Source organism: Papaver somniferum, chromosome 2 (assembly GCF_003573695.1).
Source record: "Papaver somniferum cultivar HN1 chromosome 2, ASM357369v1, whole genome shotgun sequence".
NCBI lineage: Eukaryota > Viridiplantae > Streptophyta > Magnoliopsida > Ranunculales > Papaveraceae > Papaver > Papaver somniferum.
The window spans coordinates 199,030,953-199,056,367 of NC_039359.1; the positions used below are offsets into that span (position 1 = coordinate 199,030,953).

General features: G+C 36.9%; 1 protein-coding gene and 1 pseudogene across 1 annotated transcript in view; one reads left to right on the forward strand and one right to left on the reverse strand.

Moving 5' to 3' along the window:
• LOC113352572 (auxin response factor 9-like) overlaps positions 1–12,606 on the reverse strand; it is a 28,731-nt gene extending 16,125 nt beyond the window's left edge. Inside the window, exons 1-6 of the mRNA XM_026596381.1 lie at positions 12,592–12,606; positions 11,866–12,162; positions 2,449–2,483; positions 545–650; positions 276–371; positions 60–116 (exon numbers count right to left, since the gene is read on the reverse strand). Of these exons, the coding sequence (XP_026452166.1) occupies positions 60–116; positions 276–371; positions 545–650; positions 2,449–2,483; positions 11,866–12,162; positions 12,592–12,606 (606 nt within the window). The remainder of the gene's footprint in view (positions 1–59; positions 117–275; positions 372–544; positions 651–2,448; positions 2,484–11,865; positions 12,163–12,591) is intronic.
• A 6,588-nt stretch (positions 12,607–19,194) lies between these two features.
• On the forward strand, positions 19,195–25,172 carry LOC113350191 (annotated as a pseudogene).
• The last annotated feature ends 243 nt before the right edge of the window (positions 25,173–25,415 follow it).

Below are 25,415 nucleotides of genomic sequence, written 5' to 3' on the forward strand. Positions count from 1 at the left end.
CTATATTTTTGAAAACCCAAAACAAGCAAATGCCATAATATATCGTAATATAACAAAACCTTCGAGTCGGGAACTAGTGTCACTTGAGCAAACACTTCATCTGATTCCATTTCAGCCTACAAATTTAAACCCAAGACAGAATCCGTTAAATAAAATTTAATCAAACTTAAATTAATGCAGCAACAAATCTCTAACACATTCAGCACCAAAGTCGGAAATGAACAGTTTTTTATGGGCGGGTGAGAGAGAGAGAGATTGAATAACAATATCTATACCTTAAGTTGTACATATATAACTCTGCAGAGAATCTTTGATGGTAGATCATAAACAGGCATTTGAGAACTGGTTTGTTGATTTGTATATACTTTTACCTACACCAATAAAAAGCTAAGCAAATGAAACAAAATGAAGGAGATATAATTACAGAGAAATTCACAAGTGTTATGGTAATATTCTTTAAATCTTGTATAAAAAAGGAAATACAAATTGAAGAAAACACCCTGTATGTAACAGTACTACAAGAGACAACCTGAATGAAACGAACTTGTTCTAAGTGACCTTGTGGGAAATAGAAAACTTTCTCTCCTATATGTGGAATTTTAACGGAGGGTCCAGCACATGCATTCCATAGTGCGCCATATATTCCATCTCTTTCGTCTGTTAACCCGAATACACAATTCGGTAGTTAATGGGGTTTCAACTAAAAAGAAATCGAGAAAAACAAAACTCTAATCCAAGTTTGAATATTTTTGAATTGTTAAAAATTTACAGCGAAAATGAAAAATAACTATCAAAAGTGAAAACCAGCTGAAGTGCATAAGTAACAAATACCCGGAAAAAGAAACATTTTATTGGCCAAATTAATAATTTAATGTCCCACCCAAGAAGGAACATATTACAATAAAGGAGTACAGAATCACCTTCAATCTTCAAAGTTGAAAACAGGCGCAGGAAAAAGAAAACCCAGAATAAAGGAAAAACACAACATGAGCGAAACGTAGAAAGGTATACATGTAGAATGCTTGGGAAAGAGAGATACAGAGAGAGGGGTAGCTTATGCATGCACCTCTGGATTTGCAGAGTAAGACTTGTTCTAAGGAAGTAGGGTCTTTGATGATATCAGGACATATACCCTCTAAATTCAATCCTTCTGCTCCCACACAGCCCATCATCTTTGACAATAAACTTCTGCCTCTCTGTAATTACATGCACAAACTCAAATACACAGCAACTAGTGTGTATTGATAAGTTCGCGAACTATCCAAAACAATTTGCATACTCAAATAAAAAAAGTTTACAGATAACTCTTAAAATCAACCAGTTCGTGAAATGAAAAAATCAATTCATTTACTAGAGATACCAAAAGCATATAGCTAGGACGGTAACACTAATCCATAATATGATCTTATTTGAATTATGACCAACTAATAAAGTCCTCTACTTATGCTACAATCGATAGAAAGATATATGAAAACGATTTCAAAAGGAAAGACAAAACTCCATCACTTACCTCGACGAAGCTTCTTCGGATTGGTGTTTTATTGTAATCGTCAATTATTAATTCACCTTGAGTAACTCAGAAAATTCTAAGACTCTACTAAGTATACCTAATTCATTCCAAACTGAAGTTGACTTTAGTAGGCTAAATGAAATGAAATAGTTTTGGCATATGATAACATACTTGACATACCAAGGTATGTACGTTTAACCGAGCATTCTCTCTAACATAGTCAAATTGATGCTTTTACATTTTGGATGAAACCTATAAAGACCTCGAGCCTTTAGGAATGAAAGAAGATAACTAAAAACCTCTATCCCAATGACAAAAAGATAAGAGGAGAGAGAACAACCATGTCTCAGCGCTATTTTTGTATTACAAACTCACAAGGGAGCCATTTACCATAATTGAAAATATGGAAGTAGAGATACAAAGATAAATATTGAACAAACTCTTGAGGAAAACCAAATATGTGAAGAGAATCAATGATATCTTCACGGCTAAAAGTGCATACGTTTTCTTCAGATCAATTTTTAGAGCACATCTAGAAGAACCCACAAATGTATGATAGTTTCTCACTAGTTCATGAGTCACCATCGTATTGTCTTGAATACTTATACCAGAAATAAAAGTTGACTGATTGGAACTAGTGAGAGAACCTGTAATGGTCTTCATTCTAAGACATAAATTCTCAGTGATACACTTGTTTATCACATTAGAACAAGAAATAAATCTGAAATCAGAAATGAAGGTAGGATTTTCTGATTTAGCAACTAAGGTAATGAAAGTACTATTAACTTCTTTAAAAAGTTTACTTTAATGAAGAAATTAGCAATACCCTCAACAGAATCATCACCAATAACGGACCATGCCACTTTAAAGAAGTAACTAAGAAACCCATCTGGACCCGGGATTTTGGAGAAATGAATAGTGGAAAAAGTCAACGCCACTTCATCTCTGGTAACAAGCACAATAAACTTTGTATCTATATGAGGAGATAAAAAAAATGCAAAGAAATATCTTGCATGACCAGAGCAGTACACAATCCCTCACTTAAAATCATAAAAAGCCACACAATCAGCAACAATAATCTTATCATCATCCAAACACACACCCTCTCTAGAATGAAGGATGAAAAATATTATTTCTAGACTTCCGTTCCTTTATAGAATTATGAAGGAAAAAAAAACTTGTGTTAGAATCTCTTACCTCTATCCAATACACCTTTCAATTCTGCTTAGCCAAAAAAAAAAATCATGTCTAAGCAAAAAAAAATCATGTCTAACAATTTAGCATAGTGCTTAACCGCCTCTCTCCAATCTAGCACTAGAAACACTTAGAGGATTAGATTGTAGATCGTACAAGAGATTCTTGCTCAAGCACTTTCTTGAACTTTGCTTTCCTCCAAGATATAAGATATATTTTCACTTTCTTAAGCTTAGCAACCACCTTCGTCATTGGATTTAATTAATTCTCATGTACCAAGCATGTCTTACAATATCCAAGAACTCCACATCATCATCCATAAAACTGCAATACCTAAAAGGAAGTGGACCATGAGCCCAACTTTAACAATAAGTCATGACACTAGGGTTATGATCATAAATACCAACATTTAAGAATTCAACACCAGACTCGTGAAATTGAGCAATCTATTCGAAGTTAACCAGGCCCCTATCGAGATTCTCTATCATCCTATCAATACCTTTTTGTTGATACTGAAAAAACGGGGGTCTAACAACACCACCCAATATTTCGCTTAGCAATCAGTATGGACAAACTCGAATATACTTTTAAGAGAATCAACAAGACTCAATCAATTAAAAGTATATCAACGAGTTTATATCTCTCTCTTTATTTGATTTACTCAAGCAGGAACTGCGAGTTCTAATCAAATGCAAGGAATAACTTGGATGGTACCAAAGATCAATATCTAAGGATCAATCAATGACAATCAACAACCAAAGGTTGGATTACTCTAATTGATGATCTAACGCACAACCTGTATTATTTCAATGATAAAGATAAAACAATATAATGCGGAAATTGAAATAACATAGACACCAGAAATTTTGTTAACGAGGAAACCGCAAATGCAGAAAAACCCCGGGACCTAGTCCATATTGAACACACATTGTACCGCTAAAAACACTAGCCTACTCCAAGCTAACTTCGGACTGGACTGTAGTTGAACCCCAATCAGTCTCCAACTGACCCAAGGTACAGTTGTACTCCCTACGCCTATGATCCCAGCAGGATACTGCGCACTTGATTCCCTTAGATGATCTCACCCACAACTAAGAGTTGCTACGACCCAAAATCGCAGTCTTTGACAATAAACAAATCTGTCTCACACGGGCAAGTCTATCAAAGGATCAATCTGTCTACCACAGATAAAACCTAAAGGTTTTTGTTCCGTCTTTTGATAATAATCAAGGTGAACAGGAACCAATTGATAATCCGGTCTTATATTCCCGAAGAACAGCTTAGAGTTATCAATCACCTCACAACAATCTTAATCGTATGGTAGCGAAACAAGATGTTGCGGAATCACAAACAATGAGACGAAAATGTTTGTGATTATTTTTTATATCTTGTCTATCGGAGATATCAATCACAAGCCAATCAATCTGATTGTACTCGTACAATAGAATATGCAAGATCAGATCACACAACTACGATAAAAGTAGTATCGGTCTGGCTTCACAATCCCAATGAAGTCTTTAAGTCGTTAACCTGGTTTTAGAAGAATAAAACCAAAGGTTAAAGGATAAACGACTCTAGCACGCAAACTAGTATCACACTTAAGGTGTGGGGATTAGTTTTTCACAATACTAAATGTCTCCTTTATATAGTCTTTCAAATCAGGGTTTGCAATTAAGTTACTTTGGTAATAAAGCAATCAATATCCACCGTTAGATGAAACCTGATTTAGATTCAAGCTAATAATTCTCAACCGTTAGATATAAAACTTAGCTTGTTACACACATTTGACAATGCACGTTTCTAGGTTTGTTAACCGTACCCAAAAGTATGCACTTGTTGGTTCAACAATAGTTAAGCAAAAGGTTAGCCATATGAGCATTTTATATCAACCATGTTATTCTTCACCATAACTAGTTCAAATAACTTCAAATGAACTATTTAGAGAGTTGTTCAATTGCAAGAAAATCTTATGTACCACACAAGACACAATTGAAGCAAATATGATTTGATTCACTTGAATCGATTCATGAACTTTTATATCCAGGGTTTGCAAACTGCATTCCTTAGTCTTTTTAAGTTTAAGTTCAGAAATCATCTTCAGATATATAACCTTATCAAGTTCGCAGATTAGGTTCGCGGACTTAAGTTACCGGGTAGAGTTTACAAACTCCAACAGAAATTCTCGGGTATGAGAACTTCGGCGGTTCGCGGACTTAGCTTCACGCAAGTAGTTTGTCAACTCCAGCAGAAATTCTCAGGTTTGAGACTTTCAGCAGTTCGCGGACTTGGCTCACGCTATTCTTCCGTCATCTTGATCAACAAAGTTCGCAAACTTTGGTTCAAGGTATATGACTTATACATAAATGTGTTTCCACAATAATGCTTATGCCCACCATTGGTTATGTAAGCTAAACTCTCATTTCAATCATTGAAACATTCTTAGAGGACGTTATATAGTTGCTACACCATTTCTCGTCAAAGCAATTTTCAAGATGATTGAAACATATCATGACTTTCGTCACATCGTAAAGATAAACTTGATCGAAGCGAAAAGCTTACCAACACATATTTCGAGATATAGATAGGCGAGGTATACTCGTCTCGAAATACCAAATGTGTATAATCCAAGTCTATATAGCATACGACTTCTTGTCTCAAAGAGTAGGAGATAGAGTAGATATTCTTTTGAGTGATAGATAAGTTCAAGTCTTCACATACCTTTTTGTCGAGAAGTTCCACCGGTTCCTTGAGTAGTTTTTCTACTTGTATTATGAATCGCCATGAAGTCCTTGAGATCAACTACACTTTCTATCCTAGTCCGAGACTTAGCTATAATAGACTAGAAATCAAGACTTATAGTATTGATCACTAACATTGGCAAACATGCTTGAGATAGCAACGCATGCGAGTTAGACCGAGCAATGCTCTAACAGATACTAAGTGCGGAAACAACTAGTAAATCTTAAGTCAAAAAGTAAAGAAGACTGAATGCAATCCCAAAATCAGAAAACTGAGATCTAATCAACGCAAACCTATTCAAATTAAAATCTAAAGTTTGTTATTATCATAAGAAAAAGCAATAATCTCGTCCCACAAATACATCCTAACAGCCAAATCATTATCACCATAACCATAGTAATAATGAAAATAAAAATTGACTATACCAGACATGAATAAAATATTTAAAAAAAATTCTTGAAAGTCTTAAAAGCGGGGGTCTAACAATACCACCCAATATTTCGCTTAGCAATCTGTATGGACAAACTCGAATATACTTTTAAGAGAATCAAAAAGACTCAGTCAATTAAAAGTATATAAACGAGTTTATATATGTCTCTTGATTTGATTTACTCAAGCAGGAACTGCGAGTTCTAATCAAATGTAAGGAATAACTTGGATGGTACCAAAGACCAATATCCAAGGATCAATCAACGACAATCAACAACCAAAGTTTGGATTACTCTAATTGATGATCTAACGCACAACCTGTATTATTTCAGTTATAAATATAAAACAATATAATGCGGAAATTGAAATAACACAGATACCAGAAATTTTGTTAGCAAGGAAACCGCAAATGCAGAAACACCCCAGGACCTAGTCCAGATTGAACACACTGTATTAAGCCGCTACAGACACTAGCCTACTCCAAGCTAATTTTGGACTGGACTGTAGTTGAACCCCAATCAGTATCCCACTAATCCAAGGTACAGTTGTACTCCCTACGCCTATGATCCCAGCAGGATACTGCGCACTTGATTCCCTTAGCTGATCTCACCCACAACTAAGAGTTGCTACGACCCAAAATCGCAGACTTTGACAATAAACAAATCTGTCTCACACGGACAAGTCTATCAAAGGATCAATATGTCTCCCACAGATAAACCCTAAAGGTTTTTGTCCGTCTTTTAATAATAATCAAGGTGAACGGGAACCAATTGATAATCCGGTCTTATATTCCCGAAGAACAGCCTAGAGTTATCAATCACCTCACAACAATCTTAATCGTATGGTAGCGAAACAAGATGTTGCGGAATCACAAACAATATGTTTGTGATTACTTTTTATATCTTGCCTGTCGGAGATATCAATCTCAAGCCAATCAATCTGATTGTACTCGTACGATAGAAGATGCAAGATCAGATCACACAACTACGATAAAAGTAGTATCGGTCTGGCTTCACAATCCCAATGAAGTCTTTAAGTCGTTAACCTAGTTTTAAAAGAAGAAATCCAAAGGTAGGAGAAACGACTCTAGAACGCAAACTAGTATCACACGTAAGGTGTGGGGATTAGTTTTGCACAATACTAGATGTCTCCTTTATATAGTCTTTCAAATCAGGGTTTGCAATTAAGTTACCTTGGTAACAAAGCAATCAATATCCATCGTTAGATGAAACCTGATTTAGATTCAAGCTAATATTTCTCAACCGTTAGATCGAAAACTTAGCTTGTTACACACACTTGACAATGCACGTTTCTAGGTTTGTTAACCGTACCGAAACGTATGCACTTGTTGGTTCAACAATAGTTAACCAAAAGGTTAGCCATATGAGCATTTCATATCAACCATGTTCTTCTTCACCATAACTAGTTCAAATAAATTCAAATGAACTAGTTAGAGAGTTGTTAAATTGCAAGGAAATCTTATGTACTACACAAGACACAATTGAAGCAAAGATGATTTGATTCACTTGAATCGGTTCATGAACTTTTATAGCCACGATTTGCAAACTGAATTCCTTAGTCTTTTTAAGTTTAAGTTCAGAAATCATCTTCAGATATATAACCTTCTCAAGTTCGCAGACTTAAGTTACCGGGTAGAGTTTACAAACTCCAGCAGAAATTCTCGGGTATGAGAACTTCCCCGGTTCGCAGACTGGGTTCGTGGACTTAGCTTCACGCAAGTAGTTTGTCAACTCCAGCAGAAATTCTCGGGTTTGAGAACTTCGGCAGTTCGCGGACTGAGTTCGCGGACTTGGCTCACGCCATACTTCCGGTTCTCTTGATCAACAAAGTTCACAAACTTTGGTTCAAGGAATATGACTTACACATAAATGTGTTTCCACAACAATGCTTATGTCCACCATTGGTTATGTAATCTAAACTCTCATTTCAATCATTGAAACATTCTTAGAGGATGTTATATATTTTTTACACCATTTATCGTCAAAGCAATTTTCAAGGTGATTGAAACATATCATGACTTTCATCACATGGTAAAGATAAACATGATCAAAGCGAAAAGCTTGCCAACACATATTTCGAGATATAGATAGGCGAGGTATACTCGGATCGAAATACCAAATGTGTATAATCCAAGTCTATATATATAGCATACGACTTCTTGTCTCAAAGAGTAAGAGATAGAGTATATAGACTTTTGAGTGATAGATAAGTTCCTTGAGTAGTTCTTCTACTTGTATGATGAATCGCCATGAAGTCCTTGAGCTCAACTACACTTTCTATCCTCGTCCGAGACTTAGCTATAATAGACTAGAAATCAAGACTTATAGTTTTGATCACTAACATTGACAAACATTCTTGAGATAGCAACGCATGCGAGTTCGACCGAGCAATGCTCTAACAAATACTAAGTGCGTAAACAACTAGTAAATCTTAAGTCAAAAAGTAAAGAAGCTTGAATGCAATCCCAAAATCAGAAAACTGAGATCTAATCAACGCAAACCTATTCAAATTAAAATCTAAAGTTTGTTACTATCATAAGCAAAAGAAATAATCTCGTCCCACAAATACATCCTAACATCCAAATCATTATCACCATAACCATAGTAAGAATGAAAATAAAAATTGACTATACCAGATATGAATAAAATATTTAAAAAAAAGTATGAATCACTGTGCCCTTCATAACCTCACTATCCTATCCAATCTAAACTCTACCAACAGCTTTATTAACATAATTATAAACAAATTACCAACAAGGCACTTTTTTGTTTCTTATTTTGCTATTATTATTTTGAGAAACATGAGTCTCAACCAAGCTAAAAACCTACTAGCAACACACATGTTTTAATCGATCATTAGGACCCCTTAAATTCTAACATACAAACATATTATTCTATTCGTATAAATGAAAAGAGGCCCTTATTGCTCCGATGTTTCAAATCGCTCTTTTTTTAAGATGATGCTTTTGGAGAATTGACCCAAAGAAACGAAAGAATCGGTTACATTTTTCATATGATCTCCTCTTATAGATAGGACTAACAAAATCAAACAGAGTTTGTATCAATTCGTCCCTTTTTTTATTGTTTGATTTATTCTTTTTTTTCCTTTTTTTTACATAGATTTTATTATTCCATTTTGAAATTTTTTTGATATTTCAATTGAGGTTCCCACTCAGAAACACACTTATTAGAATTAGGTCCAGATCTCATGTCAGTCGTGAAATACCTCATCTTTTGCAACGCTTTCTAAAAAAAAGGGTTTCATTGGACTAAGAACGGGAAGGAAGAAAGCGAGTAGGACGTCCAACTTTAAATATCATTGGAAACAAGAAGTTTTCTAGGACCCCTACAAGACTTTTTATTGTCTAAAAGTTGTTTTAGACACACCTATATAATAAACACATTTATGTGTCTACTTTGATCTCAATTGTCTATATTGTTACTACCTATTTTGTACTTATTTTGCTATTTTGTGTGTTTGTAAGTGTTCTTAGGAAATAAAGCTCTTGTGGAGAAAGGTGCTCGAAAAGTGATGTTTGGATCCTAGTATAAATTACTAAAGGCACCCCCCAGAAAGTGTTCAAGGCACCTCAAAAATAGATAAGGGATTTTCACTGCTATAGGCACCCAGGACTGATTGGGGCACCTTCTTCTTCACGGGTTAAAACTGTTTTTGGCAGGAAAGTTATTTCAACAATTGCAGAATTCTTGGATCAAATTTGGCGAGATTTTCTCGGTATCTTATACCAACTTATTTCGACGAATCAGGGGTGGTACGTGTTCTGTAAACATGAATAGAAAGAAGATTTCAACAAAACAGAGCATGGAAATAACTCGGGTTTGTTGTTTCATGTTTATGGGAAGTACATGGATAAAAAAAGGATAGACATCTTCTCGGCTTATGTTGTACTCATTGTAAGATGTGTATATCAATGTCTGGAGTGTGACAGCTGCGAGTTAATGCGTGGGAAGAAGAAAAGAAAACAAAATTTCCGTCACTGGCAGAAAAGGAAAGAGAATTAAATAAACAAGATATGGGAATTAAACTCGAATATATATTGGTATTCTGTATATAAAGGTTGTTGGCGAGCCAGAGAAGGCTTATTGAAAGTAATGGGAGAAAACAGAGTGAAATCAAGAGTTGTAGAGAAACGTTTTTGATGCTGCTGTGAAGAATAAGAACAAATAACATTAATATGCTCTAGAAAATCGTTAACAAATTGTCGCAATTCTAAGCTTTAAGACTATTTCATGCGATAGTTTTACGTGACAGTTTTTCTGTTTTTCCTTGTAACAGTGGGTTTGCAACGTTTATAAACGTTGCAAGTTCCCGATTTTTAATCATTTCCCCCTTTTCACCATTTGTAAACACTTTTGAGCGATGAATACATATTTTGAACGTGTTTCTACTATGATGAGCTAATTCTTGCGTAACCAAGGCAATGGAGGAAGTTATTTACGCATGATTGATGGGTAATTATTTTATTTTCTCTAGTTTTAATTTATAATTCACTCAATCACTTCTTTTGCAGAGTTTTAAATTGTTTGCATAATTTTCTTAATTTCTTATCATTTAATTTGATAGGTTATACTTTGTTTAATACATTGATAATCTATGCTTAGAGAATACAATTAATTATTTGTGAAATAAGAAATAAAAGAACTTAGAAAGTAACTAGGGTTTTGAAATATTTGTAGCATCATTGAATCATGTGTAATAGTGGAATCTAGTGTCTTGGTTGCTTTTAATATCTTTTTATCACTTTCATTTTAATTTTCATTATTTTGTAAAAGAAATTAAATTTAAAATCAACTTTCACAAGTCCGAGAATCGAATCCTTTTCTCTTACCACTGCAAAAATAACATCACTATACTAGAAGTTTTATGAGTAAAGTTTGATCTAATACCATGTGTATACATATTATCCTCTCCAACAAAAGAATTAACTCTAGGTTTATTAAAGTAGTAGACTTTGCTCGAGTTCCCTGTTGACTATTAGTTACGTCTTCCTGAGTCTTGTGAGACTCATACCCTTCCAAAAACTTCCTCAATCTCCTGAGACTCATTTCCTTCGAACATACATAACAAATTTATTTGATTTCACAGCAGGAATCTTAATAAATTTAGAATTACTTCCTCTGACAGATACTTTCTCCTTAGCAACGGTGGGCTTAGTCCTCCAACCACCACCCATAGCAGCAGAATTATTTCTCACCATTATAAGGACTCACAAATAAACCTCCTCTACATCGAATATGATAACATCGTCATTTTATTTACTAGAACTACCAACTCTACTCATTTTAATTTACTCATATCCCAGATTTCCTTTGTTTCCACAGATTGCTTCAAACTCTAATCTTCCCCTTTCTCCACAGCTGGAGTTTTAGGCTTTTTAGAACATTTCTCCAAAGAATGACCAGAAGTAATGCAAAAAGTACATCTAGGCGGCTTCCGAGGATAATCTACCAGAATTTCAATTATTTTTCCATCAAAAATAATTGTAACAATAGATGGAAAATCATAAGTAGGCTCAACCTCGACACAAATTCTAGCTAACTCATACGAAAGCTAATGATAGTCTATTTATCCAACATAGTAGGTTTACGAATATAGCTAGCACTCGTACCTAGTCCTTTGGGGTTCCGTATATGGATTAACACGTTATGAAAGTTCATCCAAGGTGGAACAGTCATCAACTCAACAATCTCCCTCCTGTAAATGAGCCTAATCCATATCCAAAAACAATTGATTAGCTATGTGGAAACAACAGATGAATGAGATCTTCTTTCAACGAGGTGGAAATCCTCCCTTTCAAGATAACTAATTGATATTGAGGAACCATGTTTTGTAGCATGAATTATATCCTCATTACAATCAAATCCAAAGAAAAACACAAAATCTCTAGGAGTAGTCATTTACATCTCTATTTTCAACTTCCAGGATTCAAAAACAATCTTCTTTATATTTACCATCATAAAGGGAAGCTTTCCACCCACAAATAAACCAACTACAAGCTCTTCACACCTCTTAATATCCTCTTGAAAATGATCAGCACCCGCAGGAATCACCCTTTTTTCATTCACCACATTAGTCACATGACATCCCTGAGGAACTTCTTCCCAATTCTCGGCTCTCTTAGAAGCAAAAAGATCTGACCAATCAAGACTACCAGCAAAATAATTAGAAACAACCCTATCATATATCATCTCAGAAACAACAACCTTCAAAAATCCATCAGATCCATCACCATACCTCTTCCCAATATCCTAAGAAGACGTATGATTTCCTTCAATACTAGATTTCGAAATATCAGACACTGTGAAAAAACAAAAACATAAAAATGAACAAGAATGCAGAAATAACCAAATCCGGAGAAAGAAACAAAATTTAACAATACTAATCATCAGATCCCCCAAAATCAAGATCAGAAGAGAAATAACACAGACCACACGTTGACCAAAGCCAACCACCCACGAAAATTACCTCTTTCTCATTTAGATGATAGAATTGTTAGACGTGGAATTGAGATGTTTATGTTACTTTTAGGAATATGGTGGTCTTGGATTAGTGATTTTTTTATATGCTCCAAGTATGATGATTTTGATTTTTTATAGTATAAAATGTTAGAAGTGCATCAAAATAGCCTTAGTTGTAATTGTCGATATCCAAAGCTCGGTAACGGATGGCCACATTACCATCCTATTTGACATGCTTATTTGATTGGTTGATTCCTTAACGGAAAGAAAAACCTAGGGTTTGGACGGGAAGGAGCTCCGGTTTTTTCTCCCTTTCTTTTTTTTTTTGCGTTTCAAGTTTTCTCGGTTTTGCGCGTTCATGGCGCAAAATCAAGTTCCGCCTGATTTAGGCGAACAATCACGGCCTGCATATCATGCACGTGGTCGTTTCTTCAACAATGCTAACCATGCTAGATCACGCTCGAAATCAAGATCAAGACAGTTCTATAGGCCGAAGAAAACTTCTAACCATAACCCTAATTCTAGCGGTTCTGGAAAACAGGTTGTAGATGGTAATATGGTTACGGGTGATGGTGGTAATCGATCATGGGCATCCATAGTTAAGAAGAGATCTCATGTTATATCTAAGATTGATGCGGACTCTTTGTCACATCCTCCAGTTAGAACATCAACAGGTGAAGTTTTTATTACGATTCCGCGTGAAACTCATGTTAGAATTAAAGTTGTTTGGAAGTTTAGTTTGGTTGGTCGTTTAGATTTTAGAGCATTCAAATTTGATGTTGTTAAAAGGGAGTTATTGAATCAATGGAAGCTGGGAGGTTCTGTTCAATTTATTCCATGGGTTAAAGGTTATTTTGTTATCAAGTTAGACAATGAGGATGATCGCAAGAGGGTTAGCTATGATGGTTCGTGGAAGATTAATGAGCAACAGCTTAAAATTCAGCCATGGACGCCAATGTTTGATCCTGAGTCGGACAAGGTTACAAGGGATGTTGTTTGGGTTCGTTTTCCAGCTCTTCCATGGGAATATTGGGATGAAGAATCATTGTTTAGAATAGCTAGAGGTTTAGGTAAGCCATCTGCGGTAGATCCGCGAACCTTAAATTATGAGTATGGTTATTTTGCTGCGGTTTTGATTGATATTGATTTCTTGAGTCCACTTGGTAAGATTATTATTAATAGTGAAGATGGTGAGGAAGCTTTTGTTCAAAACTATGAAATCCTTAATCGGCCTAGCTTTTGTGATCACTGCATATCCATTGGTCATATTAATGCTGAGTGTCGTATTAAGAAACGTAGGGATTTACAAGACCAAGCTGATGTTGAAAAGGATCCAGAGATCAAGAACAGAATTGAAGCTGAGATTGCTGAGCTTCAAAAAATTTGGAAGAAGGAGAAAATATCAAAGGATAAATTCCCAAATCTGGTGGATCAATCGGACGCAAAAACTACGCCACTATTACTTATTCCAACAACGAAAGTCCCAATTACAAAGGTTTTTGCTGAAAACCATAGATATATTTATAGCCCTTCAACGAGTGTTGTTGATGAATCTATTCCTCCAGTTAACAATGTTGGTGCATCTGATGATGCTCTGCATAGTGATAACTCGGAGAAGTGCAAAGATAGTGCAAGCCAGCGCAAAGATTGCGCTTCTTATGAACGCAATGATTATGTTGCTGCGGGGATGCACAATGATGGTGCTTTAAGTTTTGCTTTGGTCATGACTTCTTATGAGGATGTCGACTTGATGAATGATGAAGAACTTGATTCTATTAAAAAAAAACTCGAAGAATTGAAGAAAAGGACTTATGATTTGCAGAGAGATGCGGAGATGGCCGGAATTGAGCAATAAATGGCGCATACTAGGGTTGAGACCCTTAGAAAACTATCACTTGAGAAGAAGAAACTGGACCTTGAGCAGAAGAAGCAAGCTGAGAGCAATTTTGTTCAAGATAATATTGGAAACCTTGTTGAAACTATAGATACAGGTTTGCTCCCTACAAATTCTGTGTTGGAACCTGTTGACGAGGCTGGTTTTAGTGCTGCTACTAAAACATCTAGAAGATCATCTCCAGCAAATTCTGTAGATAATATATTTTTTATCAAACAGATTTGAATCCGGCACTGAGGAAGTTAACAAAGAGGCGGAGGAGGTTGTCTTTGATATTCCTCCTGATACTACGCAACCAAGTACTAATCCTGTAGATGTTGAATCTAAGAAGATTGAATGGAGTGATCTGATGGATCAGGAGGAGAGGGAAAAGAACGCAGCAGCAGACAAATTGAACAAGAAACTTTGGAAAAGAAAGCGGCTGGCACTACAAAAACTAAACCAAAAAAGAAACCGGCCACTAAACCTGCGGAGAGTGCTAGCCATGTTGAAACAAGAAATTAAGATGAAATTAATTTCTAGCCATGTTGAAATAAGATGAAATTAAGGGGTTCGGCAAGCCCTCCACGTGATCGGGGTAATCAATGAGGGTCTTTTATTGGAATGCTCAAGGCTTGGCCAAAGATGGTGCAAAGGCCAAGTTAAAGGATCTTTATCACTTGCACAAACCTGATGTTATTTGTATTGTGGAACCGAAAGTTTTTTGCACTACACATTTTGTTAAGTCTTTGAGATTGGATGAGTTTTGTGAAGATGTTATCATTAATGAGGATGTTAGTGAAAAAGGTAACATATGGGTTCTGTGGAAGAATTCTTTGTCAAGACCAGGTATTTTATCTTCTTCTAAACAAGCAATTACTTTAGACTTTGATGGTGTTTGGATTACGGTTGTTCATGCTTCTTGAGATCCGGTTACAAGGAGATATTGTGGAAACAATTGGGGTTGGGTTTTATATATTTTCCTTGGTTGGTGCTTGGTGATTTTAATTGTGTTCTTCGTCTGGATGAAAATAAGGGCGGTAGGCCAACTTTAAGTACTTATATGAATGAATTTCGAAGTTGGATTTCTGATAATGGTCTAGTGGAAGCGGATTCGATTGGCAAAAAATATACTTGGTCTAATTGTCAGAGTGATGATTGTCGTATTGTTTCAAGGAATGATAGGGCGATTGTGAATGATGCTTGGAGTTACAAATATGAAAATTGGAGGTGCAAATATTTGCCAAGGATCTGTTCAGATCATTCCCCTCTTTTTGGGTTTGGTTTTGACATCCCAAGGCCGGCAAGAGCTCCATTTAGAATCCAGAAGATGTGGTTTGATCATCCGGGTTTTATGCAGCTGGTAGAAGATAACTGGAATTTGCGCCTTGTTGGTGCGCCTCCTTTTGTTTTTGTTGGAAAGTTAAAACGTTTGAAGGAAGTCTTGAAGCTATGGAATAGAACTGTGTTTGGTGATGTTAAATTTCGTTTGAAACAGGATGAACTTAGTCTTGAATCTGAAAATGATCTTCTAGATTTAGATCAGGCGGATGAAGTCCAATTCACCAAGGTGGCAGATGCCAAGAATGCTGTGGATGCAGTGTAGACTGATTTTGTAGTAATGCTTAAGATGAAATCGAGAGTTACTTGGTTGGAGTATGGTGACCAAAACACTCGATTTTTTCATAATAGCATTCGATGAGGAGGAGTCAAAATGCAATATCTGAACTTAGGATTCATCTAACTCTACTTTGGTTTTGCAGGATGAAATTAAAGATTTCATTGTCAATCACTATAAAGATAAGTTTAATGGTTGAGCGGCTGTCATTGATCCAAAATTGTTTGAATTTGAGCATGAAAGAATCTCAGACCCTGAGAGTTCTTTTATGGATGTTGTGCCAACTCTAGACGAGATTAAGAGAGTTGTTTTTGACTTGGGAGCGGATTCAGCGCCTGGCCCAGATGGTTTCTCATGTTCTTTATACAGACATTGTTGGAATATTATTGCTATTGATCTTTTTAGTGCCATTAAAAATTGTTGGTTGATGAGGAAAATTCCTAATGGCATTAATTCTAGTTTCATTGTTCTCATTCCAAAAAACACAAGGTCGGATGCTATTAAGGATTTTAGGCCTATTGGTTTGAGTAATTTTTTCTTCAAAATCATTACAAAAATTTTGGCTACCAGGCTTGGTACGGTTCTGAATAGACTGATTTCTGAAGAACAAGTGGCTTTTATGAAGGGGAGGAATATTCATGAAAATATAGCTCTTGCGTCTGAATTGATTAATGAGATTTCTTCGCCGAGGAACTTTGGTAATGTCGGCTTAAAACTTGACGTTTCTCAAGCTTTTGATACGGTAAGTTGGGAGTTTATAACTGAAGTTTTCCGTCAATATGGTTTTTCTGAAACCTGGTGCTCTTGGATCCATAGTATTCTTAGTTCGTCTAGGAATTCTGTGCTAATAAATGGCAGTCCAGAGGGTTTCTTTAGCATTACTAGAGGGTTTCGCCAAGGTGATCCTCTTTCACCTTTGATTTTTGTTCTTATTGAAGATATTTTGAGTCGTAATCTCTCTGAATTGTTTGCTAATAGAAGAATGCACAACATGGTTAGTAAGAAAGGTGTGGCTCCAAGACACCTTCTCTTTGCGGATGATATTCTTGTTTTCTGCAGAGGTAATCTTCATAGTTTGAAAAATTTGAAGACTATGCTTAGTGTCTATGAGAAGGCTTCAAGCCAGTGCGTAAATTATGCGAAGAGAAAATTTTATTACGGTGGTGGCACTTATTCTCGGAGTATTGCTATTGCTAATTATTTGGGCATGGAAAGAGCTTTATTTCCGGATAAATATCTGGGAACTCAATTGACGCCTGGCATTGTGCGACACATTCATGTCAGGCAGGTGGTTGAAATGATTATGGACAAGTTGGCTGGTTGGAAGGGTAAACTCTTATCTTTTCAAGCTAGACTGGTTTTGATCAGATCGGTGATTTCTAGTTATGTTATTCACTCTATGGATGTTTATAAATGGCCTTGCAATATCATTAAACAGGTTGAGAGGCCCATTAGGAATTTTCTTTGGTTGGGTGATACGAAAAAGCGTAAGTTCTTTACGGTTTTGTATGACAACTTGTGTTGTTCAAGACATGAAGGTGGCCTGGGCCTTAGAAGATTGATTGATGTTAACAAGTCTATGCTTATGAAGTTATGGATTTCAATTCGTGACTCGGACAAGACTTGGGCCAGATTTTTGAGGGCGAAGTACTTCAAATTGAATGGAGTTTTGATTGTTACAAACTTGGTTCTACGGTTTTTCTTGGAATCAGGCGGGTTTATGACTTTGTGCAGCAACACACTAGGACAATTATAGGTGATGGTGCTAATACTTCCTTATTCTTTGATAATTGGCTTGGTGATTTTTCGATTGCGAAGAGATTAGGTATTACTTCCAAAGGCCCTAATGATTTTAAGGCTAAGGTTAGTGATATCATTGTTGATGGTCCTTGGGATATTCCTCAAAGCACACGGGATTTGATGGTTCGGCTCAATATTGATGTTGGAAATTTGCCTATTATTGCTAGGGACGATGACTATAAGATTTGGGATTTAGATAGCAAAGGATTCTTCTCAGTTAAATCTGCAAAGGCTTCCATTAGAGAGAATGTGGAAACTCTGCCAACTGCAACTTTGTTTTCTCGGCCAGTTGTGCACCCTACTCTAAGTATTCAATATTGTAAGATCTGGGCAAAACAGTGTTGTGCTAGTGATGATAATGTCATTAAGAAGACTAGGAGGTGTTTGCCTTCCATGTGTCGTTTGTGTAGACGGGATTGCGAAACTCTTATCCATATTACTTGGCAGTACATATTTGCCAAGAGAATTTGGGCTTGGGCGGCTCGTATTTTTAATCTGAAACCAAGAGAAGATTTGGTGGCTTCGTATAAGGCTGCTAAGGGGTGCAGCAGGATGATTAAGGATCTGCGGTTGGTTGCTAATCTTGCAATCACTACGGAGTTATGGAGGTTGCGCAACAAAGTTTATTTTGAAGATGATGTTGTGCATTGGCTAGATTTTAAAGGTAGAGTTTATCAGTTAATTCGTGATAACTCAATACAGATTAAGGGCCATATATATAATACAATGGAGGATTTACGCATCTTGAATTATTTCAAAGTGAAGCATAGATCGTGCAAAGTTTCTTCTCCAATTGAGGTAAGGTGGTGTCCTCCTAACCAAGATGAAATCATGATTTGCTGTGATGGTGCGTCCCTTGGGAATCCAGGACCGGCTGGTGCTGGCGTTACATTTCGTGATGCAAACGCAGCTGTTTTGGGAGTCCTCTGCGTTGGCCTGGGATTGCAGACAAATTTTTATGCGGAAGTGTGCGCAGTTATATATGGTGCTATGTTGGCCAGAAAATGGAATTTTAGGAGTATCTGCGTACAATCTGATTCGATGAGTTGCATTCAAGCTTTTCAAAAGGAGGATTTACCTTAGCAATTAAATCAGAAGTGGAGATTGGCGAGGAGTTTCTACTCCAATATTCGCTACATTCATAAATATAGGGAAGTTAATTTTTCTGCAGACGCTTCGGCTAAGCAAACCTGTTAGCTAGATGAGAACATTTTTGAGTTTTATGAGGGGAGGCCAATTTCTATGCTTTTTGTAGAATAGTCGGGTGAGGTTTATTTTCGCTTTAAATAGGCTAGTTTTGTTGATAGCCCATGGCTAGCTCATTATAGCCTAGGACCTGTACAGTTTTTGCTTTCTTAATCTATTTTATTGACCGAATAAAAAAATTATTATTATACAAGTAGCAAAACTAAATCAGTGGTGCGGATCGAAAGGTATACAATACAAGTACCAAAACTAAATCAGTGGTGCGGATCGAAAGGTCACGCGCAGACTAGTTAAAAAGTGCACAAAATCGGACTAAATGTTTCGAGCTGACCCCTCGTGTGCAGCTTTCTTCTAGGGTTTTAGATTTTTCAGCTGATCGCTCATCTTATGTTTTAATCAACGTCTAGGGTTTAAGCAACTAGGTTCTATGTTTCGAGCTATATGCTTTTTCTTCTTCTTCGATGAAACACAAAGGAATTTCTTGTGAATTGCGCAAGTCTTGAATCTCCAGTTACAGGTACAACCGTATAATAATTCTTACTTATTCCACAAATCTCAAACAATTTGATTATTAGCAACCATCAATTTCTCAAAGAATCCATCAGTATGTGGCGGAACATTGCAAAACGAGCAGTTTCTTCTAGAAAACTTATAAAATGTTGGGAAGATTCAATCTGTAAGGTAAATTTAAAGCCTTTAGAATTAAATCCATTTCATCAGAATGGGGAGGTTAATGTTATTAGAAATTTTTATTATCGATGTCTTGGTGATACTTCAGTTAGTTTTTCTGGGAATTTGAGCCATCCTAAGGGTTATGCTAGTGTTGCTGAGGCTATATGTACGACTGATACTGAAGAAGATATTTCTGTAATGGATGCAAATCAGGGAGAATTTCAACATGACCAAGAAAAGGAACCAAAAATTGTTGCTGGAGTTGGAAATGCAGAATATGAGTTGCTTAAGAGGAGACAAATAAAGATTGAAACGGAGGCATGGGAACAAGCGGCCAAGGAGTACAAAGAGCTACTTGAAGATATATGTGAACAGAAATTGGCTCCCAATTTGCCTTACATGAAGTCATTGTTTCTTGGTTGGTTTAGCCGTTGCGCAATTGTATTGCTGCTGATCAAGAGCTTTGTAGGCAAGGGACTAAGGCTAATTATGCGCCATATTTTGATCAGTTGCCGGCTGAAATGATGGCTGTTGTTACGATGCATAAGATGATGGGATTTTTTATGTCAAGTGATGATCATGGTACTGCTAAGGTGGTTCAAGCTGCTTGTCAGATTGGTGAAGCCGTTGAACAGGAGGTTAGGATACACAATTACTTGGAAAAAACTAGAAAGAAACCCGGTGAAGCTAAGGGTAAATCAAAAGAAGGTGATGAACCTGATCCCGAGGCCATCAAACAAGCACGCTTGAGGAAAACAGTAAAGACTTTGATGAAAAAGAAAAAGTTACAACAAGTGAGGCACATAATCAAGGGACAGGAAGAAGATGAGATAAAGCCATGGGGACAGGAGGCGCATGCTAAGGTTGGAAGCCGTTTGATTGAATTGTTGATCCAATCAGCTTATATACAACCACCTGTTAATCAGTTATCAGATGGTCCGCCTGATATTCGACCAGCATTTAAACATTCTATGAAAACTATAAAGATAGATTCACTGAATCTCAGCAGAAAATTTGGAGTAATCGAGTGTGACCCACTGATTTTCCAAGGGCTGGAAAAAACAGCAAAGCACATGGTGATTCCTTATATACCGATGTTGGTGGCACCAGAGAGTTGGATCAGGTATGACAAAGGGGCACATTTGTTTTTGCCATCTTATGTGATGCGTACACATGGATCAAAGCAGCAGCGTTTGGAAGTTAAGAATACACCAGTGAAGCAGATTCAACGAGTATTTGACGCTCTGAATACCCTTGGGAATACAAAATGGCGGGTTAACAAGAAGTTACTTGAAATAGTAGACAGAGTATGGGCGGGCGGAGGCAAATATGCTGGTTTAGTTGATCGTGCTGATGTTGTTTTACCAGAAAAACCAGAGACGGAGGATGAAGCGGAACTCAGGAACTGGAAATGGAAAATTAAAAATGCTAAGAAAGAGAATAATGAGAGACATGCTCACCGGTGCGATTTGGAACTCAAACTTGCTGTAGCGCACTAAATGAGTGCTGAGGATGGTTTCTACTATCCGCACAACCTTGACTTCCGAGGTCGTGCCTACCCCATGCACCCATATTTAAACCATCTTGGCTCAGACTTATGCCGGGGTATCCTTGAATTTGCGGAGGGACGCCCTCTTGGAAATTCAGGCTTGCAGTGGTTGAAAATACATCTGGCAAATTTGTTTGCCACTGGTGGTGTCGATAAAAAATCTTATGAGGGTCGAATAGCTTTTACAGAGAGCAACTTGGATAATATATTTGATTCCGCAGATAAACCGCTTGAGGGTAACCAGTGGTGGTTGGGGGCAGAGGATCCATTCCAATGTTTGGCAGTTTGCGTGAATCTCTCAGAAGCGTTGAGAAGCTCTTCACCAGAAACTACTATCTCACATATTCCTATACACCAGGATGGTTCTTGCAATGGCTTACAACACTATGCTGCTCTCGGGAGAGATAAACTGGGAGCAGCTGCAGTAAATTTGGTTGCTGGAGAAAAACCAGCAGATGTTTACTCAGGCATTGCTGATAGAGTTCGTGAGATTATGCAGGAAGATTCCCAGAAAGATCCAGCTGCTGATCCAAATGTGTTCCGTGCGAAAATGTTAATCGAAAAGGATTGGGTGAACAGGAAATTGGTGAAGCAGACTGTGATGACATCAGTGTATGGTGTTACTTACATAGGTGCCCGTGATCAGATCAAGAAGAGGTTAAAGGAGCGTGATCCGGATGGTGATGATAATGAGCAGTTTCAGCTAGCTTGTTATGCAGCAAAGGTCACCTTAACTGCTTTAGGGGAAATGTTTGAGGCTGCACGTAGTATCATGAGCTGGCTTAGTGATTGTGCGAATGTCATTGCCTCTGAAAATCATGCAGTGCGATGTACCACTCCTCTTGGACTTCCTGTTGTTCAGCCTTACCGCAAATTAGGAAGGCATAATATTAAAACCTCCCTTCAAAAGTTGACATTGAGAAGAGAAACTGATAAGGTCATGCTCAAGAGGCAGAAAACAGCTTTGCCACCGAATTGCGTCCACTCCCTTGACGGGTCTCATATGATGATGACTGCACTTGCTTGCAAGAAAGCTGGATTAAACTTTGCAGGAGTTCATGATTCATTTTGGACGCATGCATGTGATGTCGATGAAATGAACAGGATACTCCGTGAAAAATTTGTTGAACTCTATGAGCAACCTATATTAGAAAATTTACTGGAGAACTTCCAGGGGTCATTTCCCAAATTGGAATTTCCTCCTTTACCAGTGCGCGGAGACTTCAATTTAAAAGAAGTTCTACAGTCACCATATTTCTTCAACTAAGCTACAACAGATTTTTAGCAATCTACTCGAATGTGTTGGCGAGCTTTCTTTCCGCTTCTCGTTCAATCTTCACGCTTGAGTTCCCCTCTAATAGGAGTTGGAGATAGAGGAGCTCTAATCTAAAGATCTGGAGATAGGTACCACCATGCTTCTTTTAGCTGATTTCTGCACCAGCTATATTTATACATCACCCTTTTCTATTGAATTTATGTTCGCAGTTTATATTTATTCACTGAAGAAAGACTGCAAAGCCGAAAATAAGTCGTATACCTCTTTAAAAATGTAGGATAACATTATCTGCTTGCTATTAAAATTAGAGCTCTCTGTTACTGATAATGTCATAGAAGCTTATGATAAGAATAAATCGTTTTATGAGCGTATGAGGATGAAGAAAATGAAGTTTTATGCTTCATCCTTTGAGGACTGCAGGAATCTGGTGTCTTACATTTGTAGTGAATACGGGAAATGGTTGTAATGTTTTTTGTCTGTGTACATATACTGCCGAAAATTATGTATATTATTCTCTTTTTAACGAGGGAATCATTAAACCTTATGTGAGCGGGATGGTTGTGTTCCCTTGATGATGGCAAATTTTAGTATTAGACTGACGTTTCCATCTTAACTGTGAGATTGTGTCTAGTATCATCTTTGATTATTTGGCGATTGGTTGAGTACTTCTATGTTTGTGACGAGGTTAACTTGCAGGTTTTGGATCTAGATACAATATATCCAAGGAATATGAAGGAAATCCACAAAGTGGGTGAATATCTGCCGGGCTTCATCCAAGAGTTTATACTAACTTTTGCAAGGCAGTGACTTGCCAGTCCTCAAAGGGCAGGAGCTATTGGGGGTGTACAGTCACAAACAATACTGGAGATACTAGTTTTTTTCAGGATGATCAGCGTACTGCACAAGACGGATCCCAGATTAGAAAACGTTTGGAGCTCGAGTCTACCAGGGAGTTTGGAAAACACTGAACTAGCTGAATACTGTGGGTTTTGTTAAAAGTATGGACTTCCTTCTTGTATCTTGTCTTGTGTATGTTTTCCATATTGTCAAGTTGCTGATCCTGTGTTCTTTGCAGGGCTCGAACAGAGATGGTTGCTTGATCCTATCGGCCAAAATGAACAAGTTATTTTGGTTCTGAAAATTGAAGATATTGTGCTTGGTATGTGGTGCATGTTTCAATTAATATAAAAATACATGTCAGAATTTCATGATTTTACCAAAGAAATATCGGGAACATGGAGTTGTCACTCCATTATAATTCTGCGTAGCGTGTCGAATATAAGCTCTGGAATATACTTCATGCTGAATCATATTTCTCCTACTATTAACATGCTTAACAGCTGCGTCATACATAGCATGGCTATCATACACATCACAACAGATCGTACACACTTTAGGAACATAAGCATCATTATGAAGAAAAGAAGGAAAATAACTAGTTCTGTTTTTTACTTGGACTTCTAGTTTTATTTCCTCATACTAGATTGATTGATAATACAGATTTACTGTAGGTTATATGAGGCTGGAAGAGAGTTCTTATCATGCTTGCCACACGTCTCCCCAACCATCATGAGTTGGAGAGACACCTCATGGCTACATGGGACAGCTCCTAGTTAGCTTTAACCTTAAGCTAGTCATTAGAGAACAAATCAGCCACAAACACACTGTAATGCTGATTACTACTATTCCGACTTTACATAATCAAGACAGACATTAACTATGCTAAACCATTTAAAAAAAAAACAGCGAAAATTTGATGCTAAACCATAAAAAAACCAACAGCGGAAACACAAATGTTGTTGCCAGGAGGCCATGGCTTATGAAGAATAGCCATTGGGAACTCTGGCTTATAATATACAAGTTTATCATATACCCGGGGAACTTTAGGTTACAGTAACACAATTAACCGACCACTGGGTTGAATGCAACAACTAAAAGGGTCAGTTATTGATACTATATATAGACTGAATATGTTATTGTAACAAAATTTCTTAACAGACCGCCTATTTGGCTTTTATTGTAAAAGCATAACAAGTAAAGTGAGTGATTAGAATGTTTAGAAATAGGAAACTAGATATATGTTAATGGTTCTTTTGCCTTTAGATCCTGTTGCTGTGTACTTTTCTCATTAGTAGTCATTACATATTCCTTGTTATTTTTACCACAGAGGGCTTCCAACACGAGAATGAAAACTTGTGATTTTAAAACTAATGAAATGTGTTAATGCTCTGTATCATCTTCTTTTCAGTTCTCAAGCAGCCAATTTAACTATTTGCAAATGTTGCTGACCATTTTCACTTACACGAGTTTTATCTTATGTTTCCGAAGGTATTAGTGGCCAACATGTTTCGAAGACGCCTAAGATGATTAATCTGTTCCAGATACTTCTCATGTATACTAATCCTGTGGTCAATTCCTTCTCCAGTAGCTCAAGCGAGTAATTTGACAAATCCAAATAAGAAGATCAAAATGAATTATGAAGACCACAAGCTTGAAGGCATGCTCATAGTAGTTCTTGCTTGCTTCGTAGTTCTTTTCAACCCACCTTATTTTTACTGGTTAGTTAATAAGGTTTATTCTTCAACTTTGACAGTCATTCCTGTACTGATTGCATGACCATGTTTCCTGTACTAGTTGCATTACCGTGTGTCCTGTACTTGCATAGTTTTTATACACAGAATTTGTTCTTTACTGTAATCATTTTTGGTAGCTTATTTGTCTGTCTGTAAATTTCACAAGATTACTGCTTGCTTTCAAATGTGGAGCAATGTCTAAGATTCATAAAAAAATATGCTTGATTGTTGTATTGCCTAAGACTACAGCTGTTGTTACAGCTAGCTTACATATGATCGGTGCACTGGTACATGATCTCACAGGGTAAATGCCGTGTACTATTTATGGTTTCTCGTCGGGTCAAGCTAAAGTTATAAGCAAACACATGGTGCCATGTGGATGCTGTAATATAAACTGCTGTAGTATGTAGCATTGCCGTCTAAGTTATGCTATTCTCATTTGTCTACAAGTGGTCTGAAGAGTTATATTGCTCTTA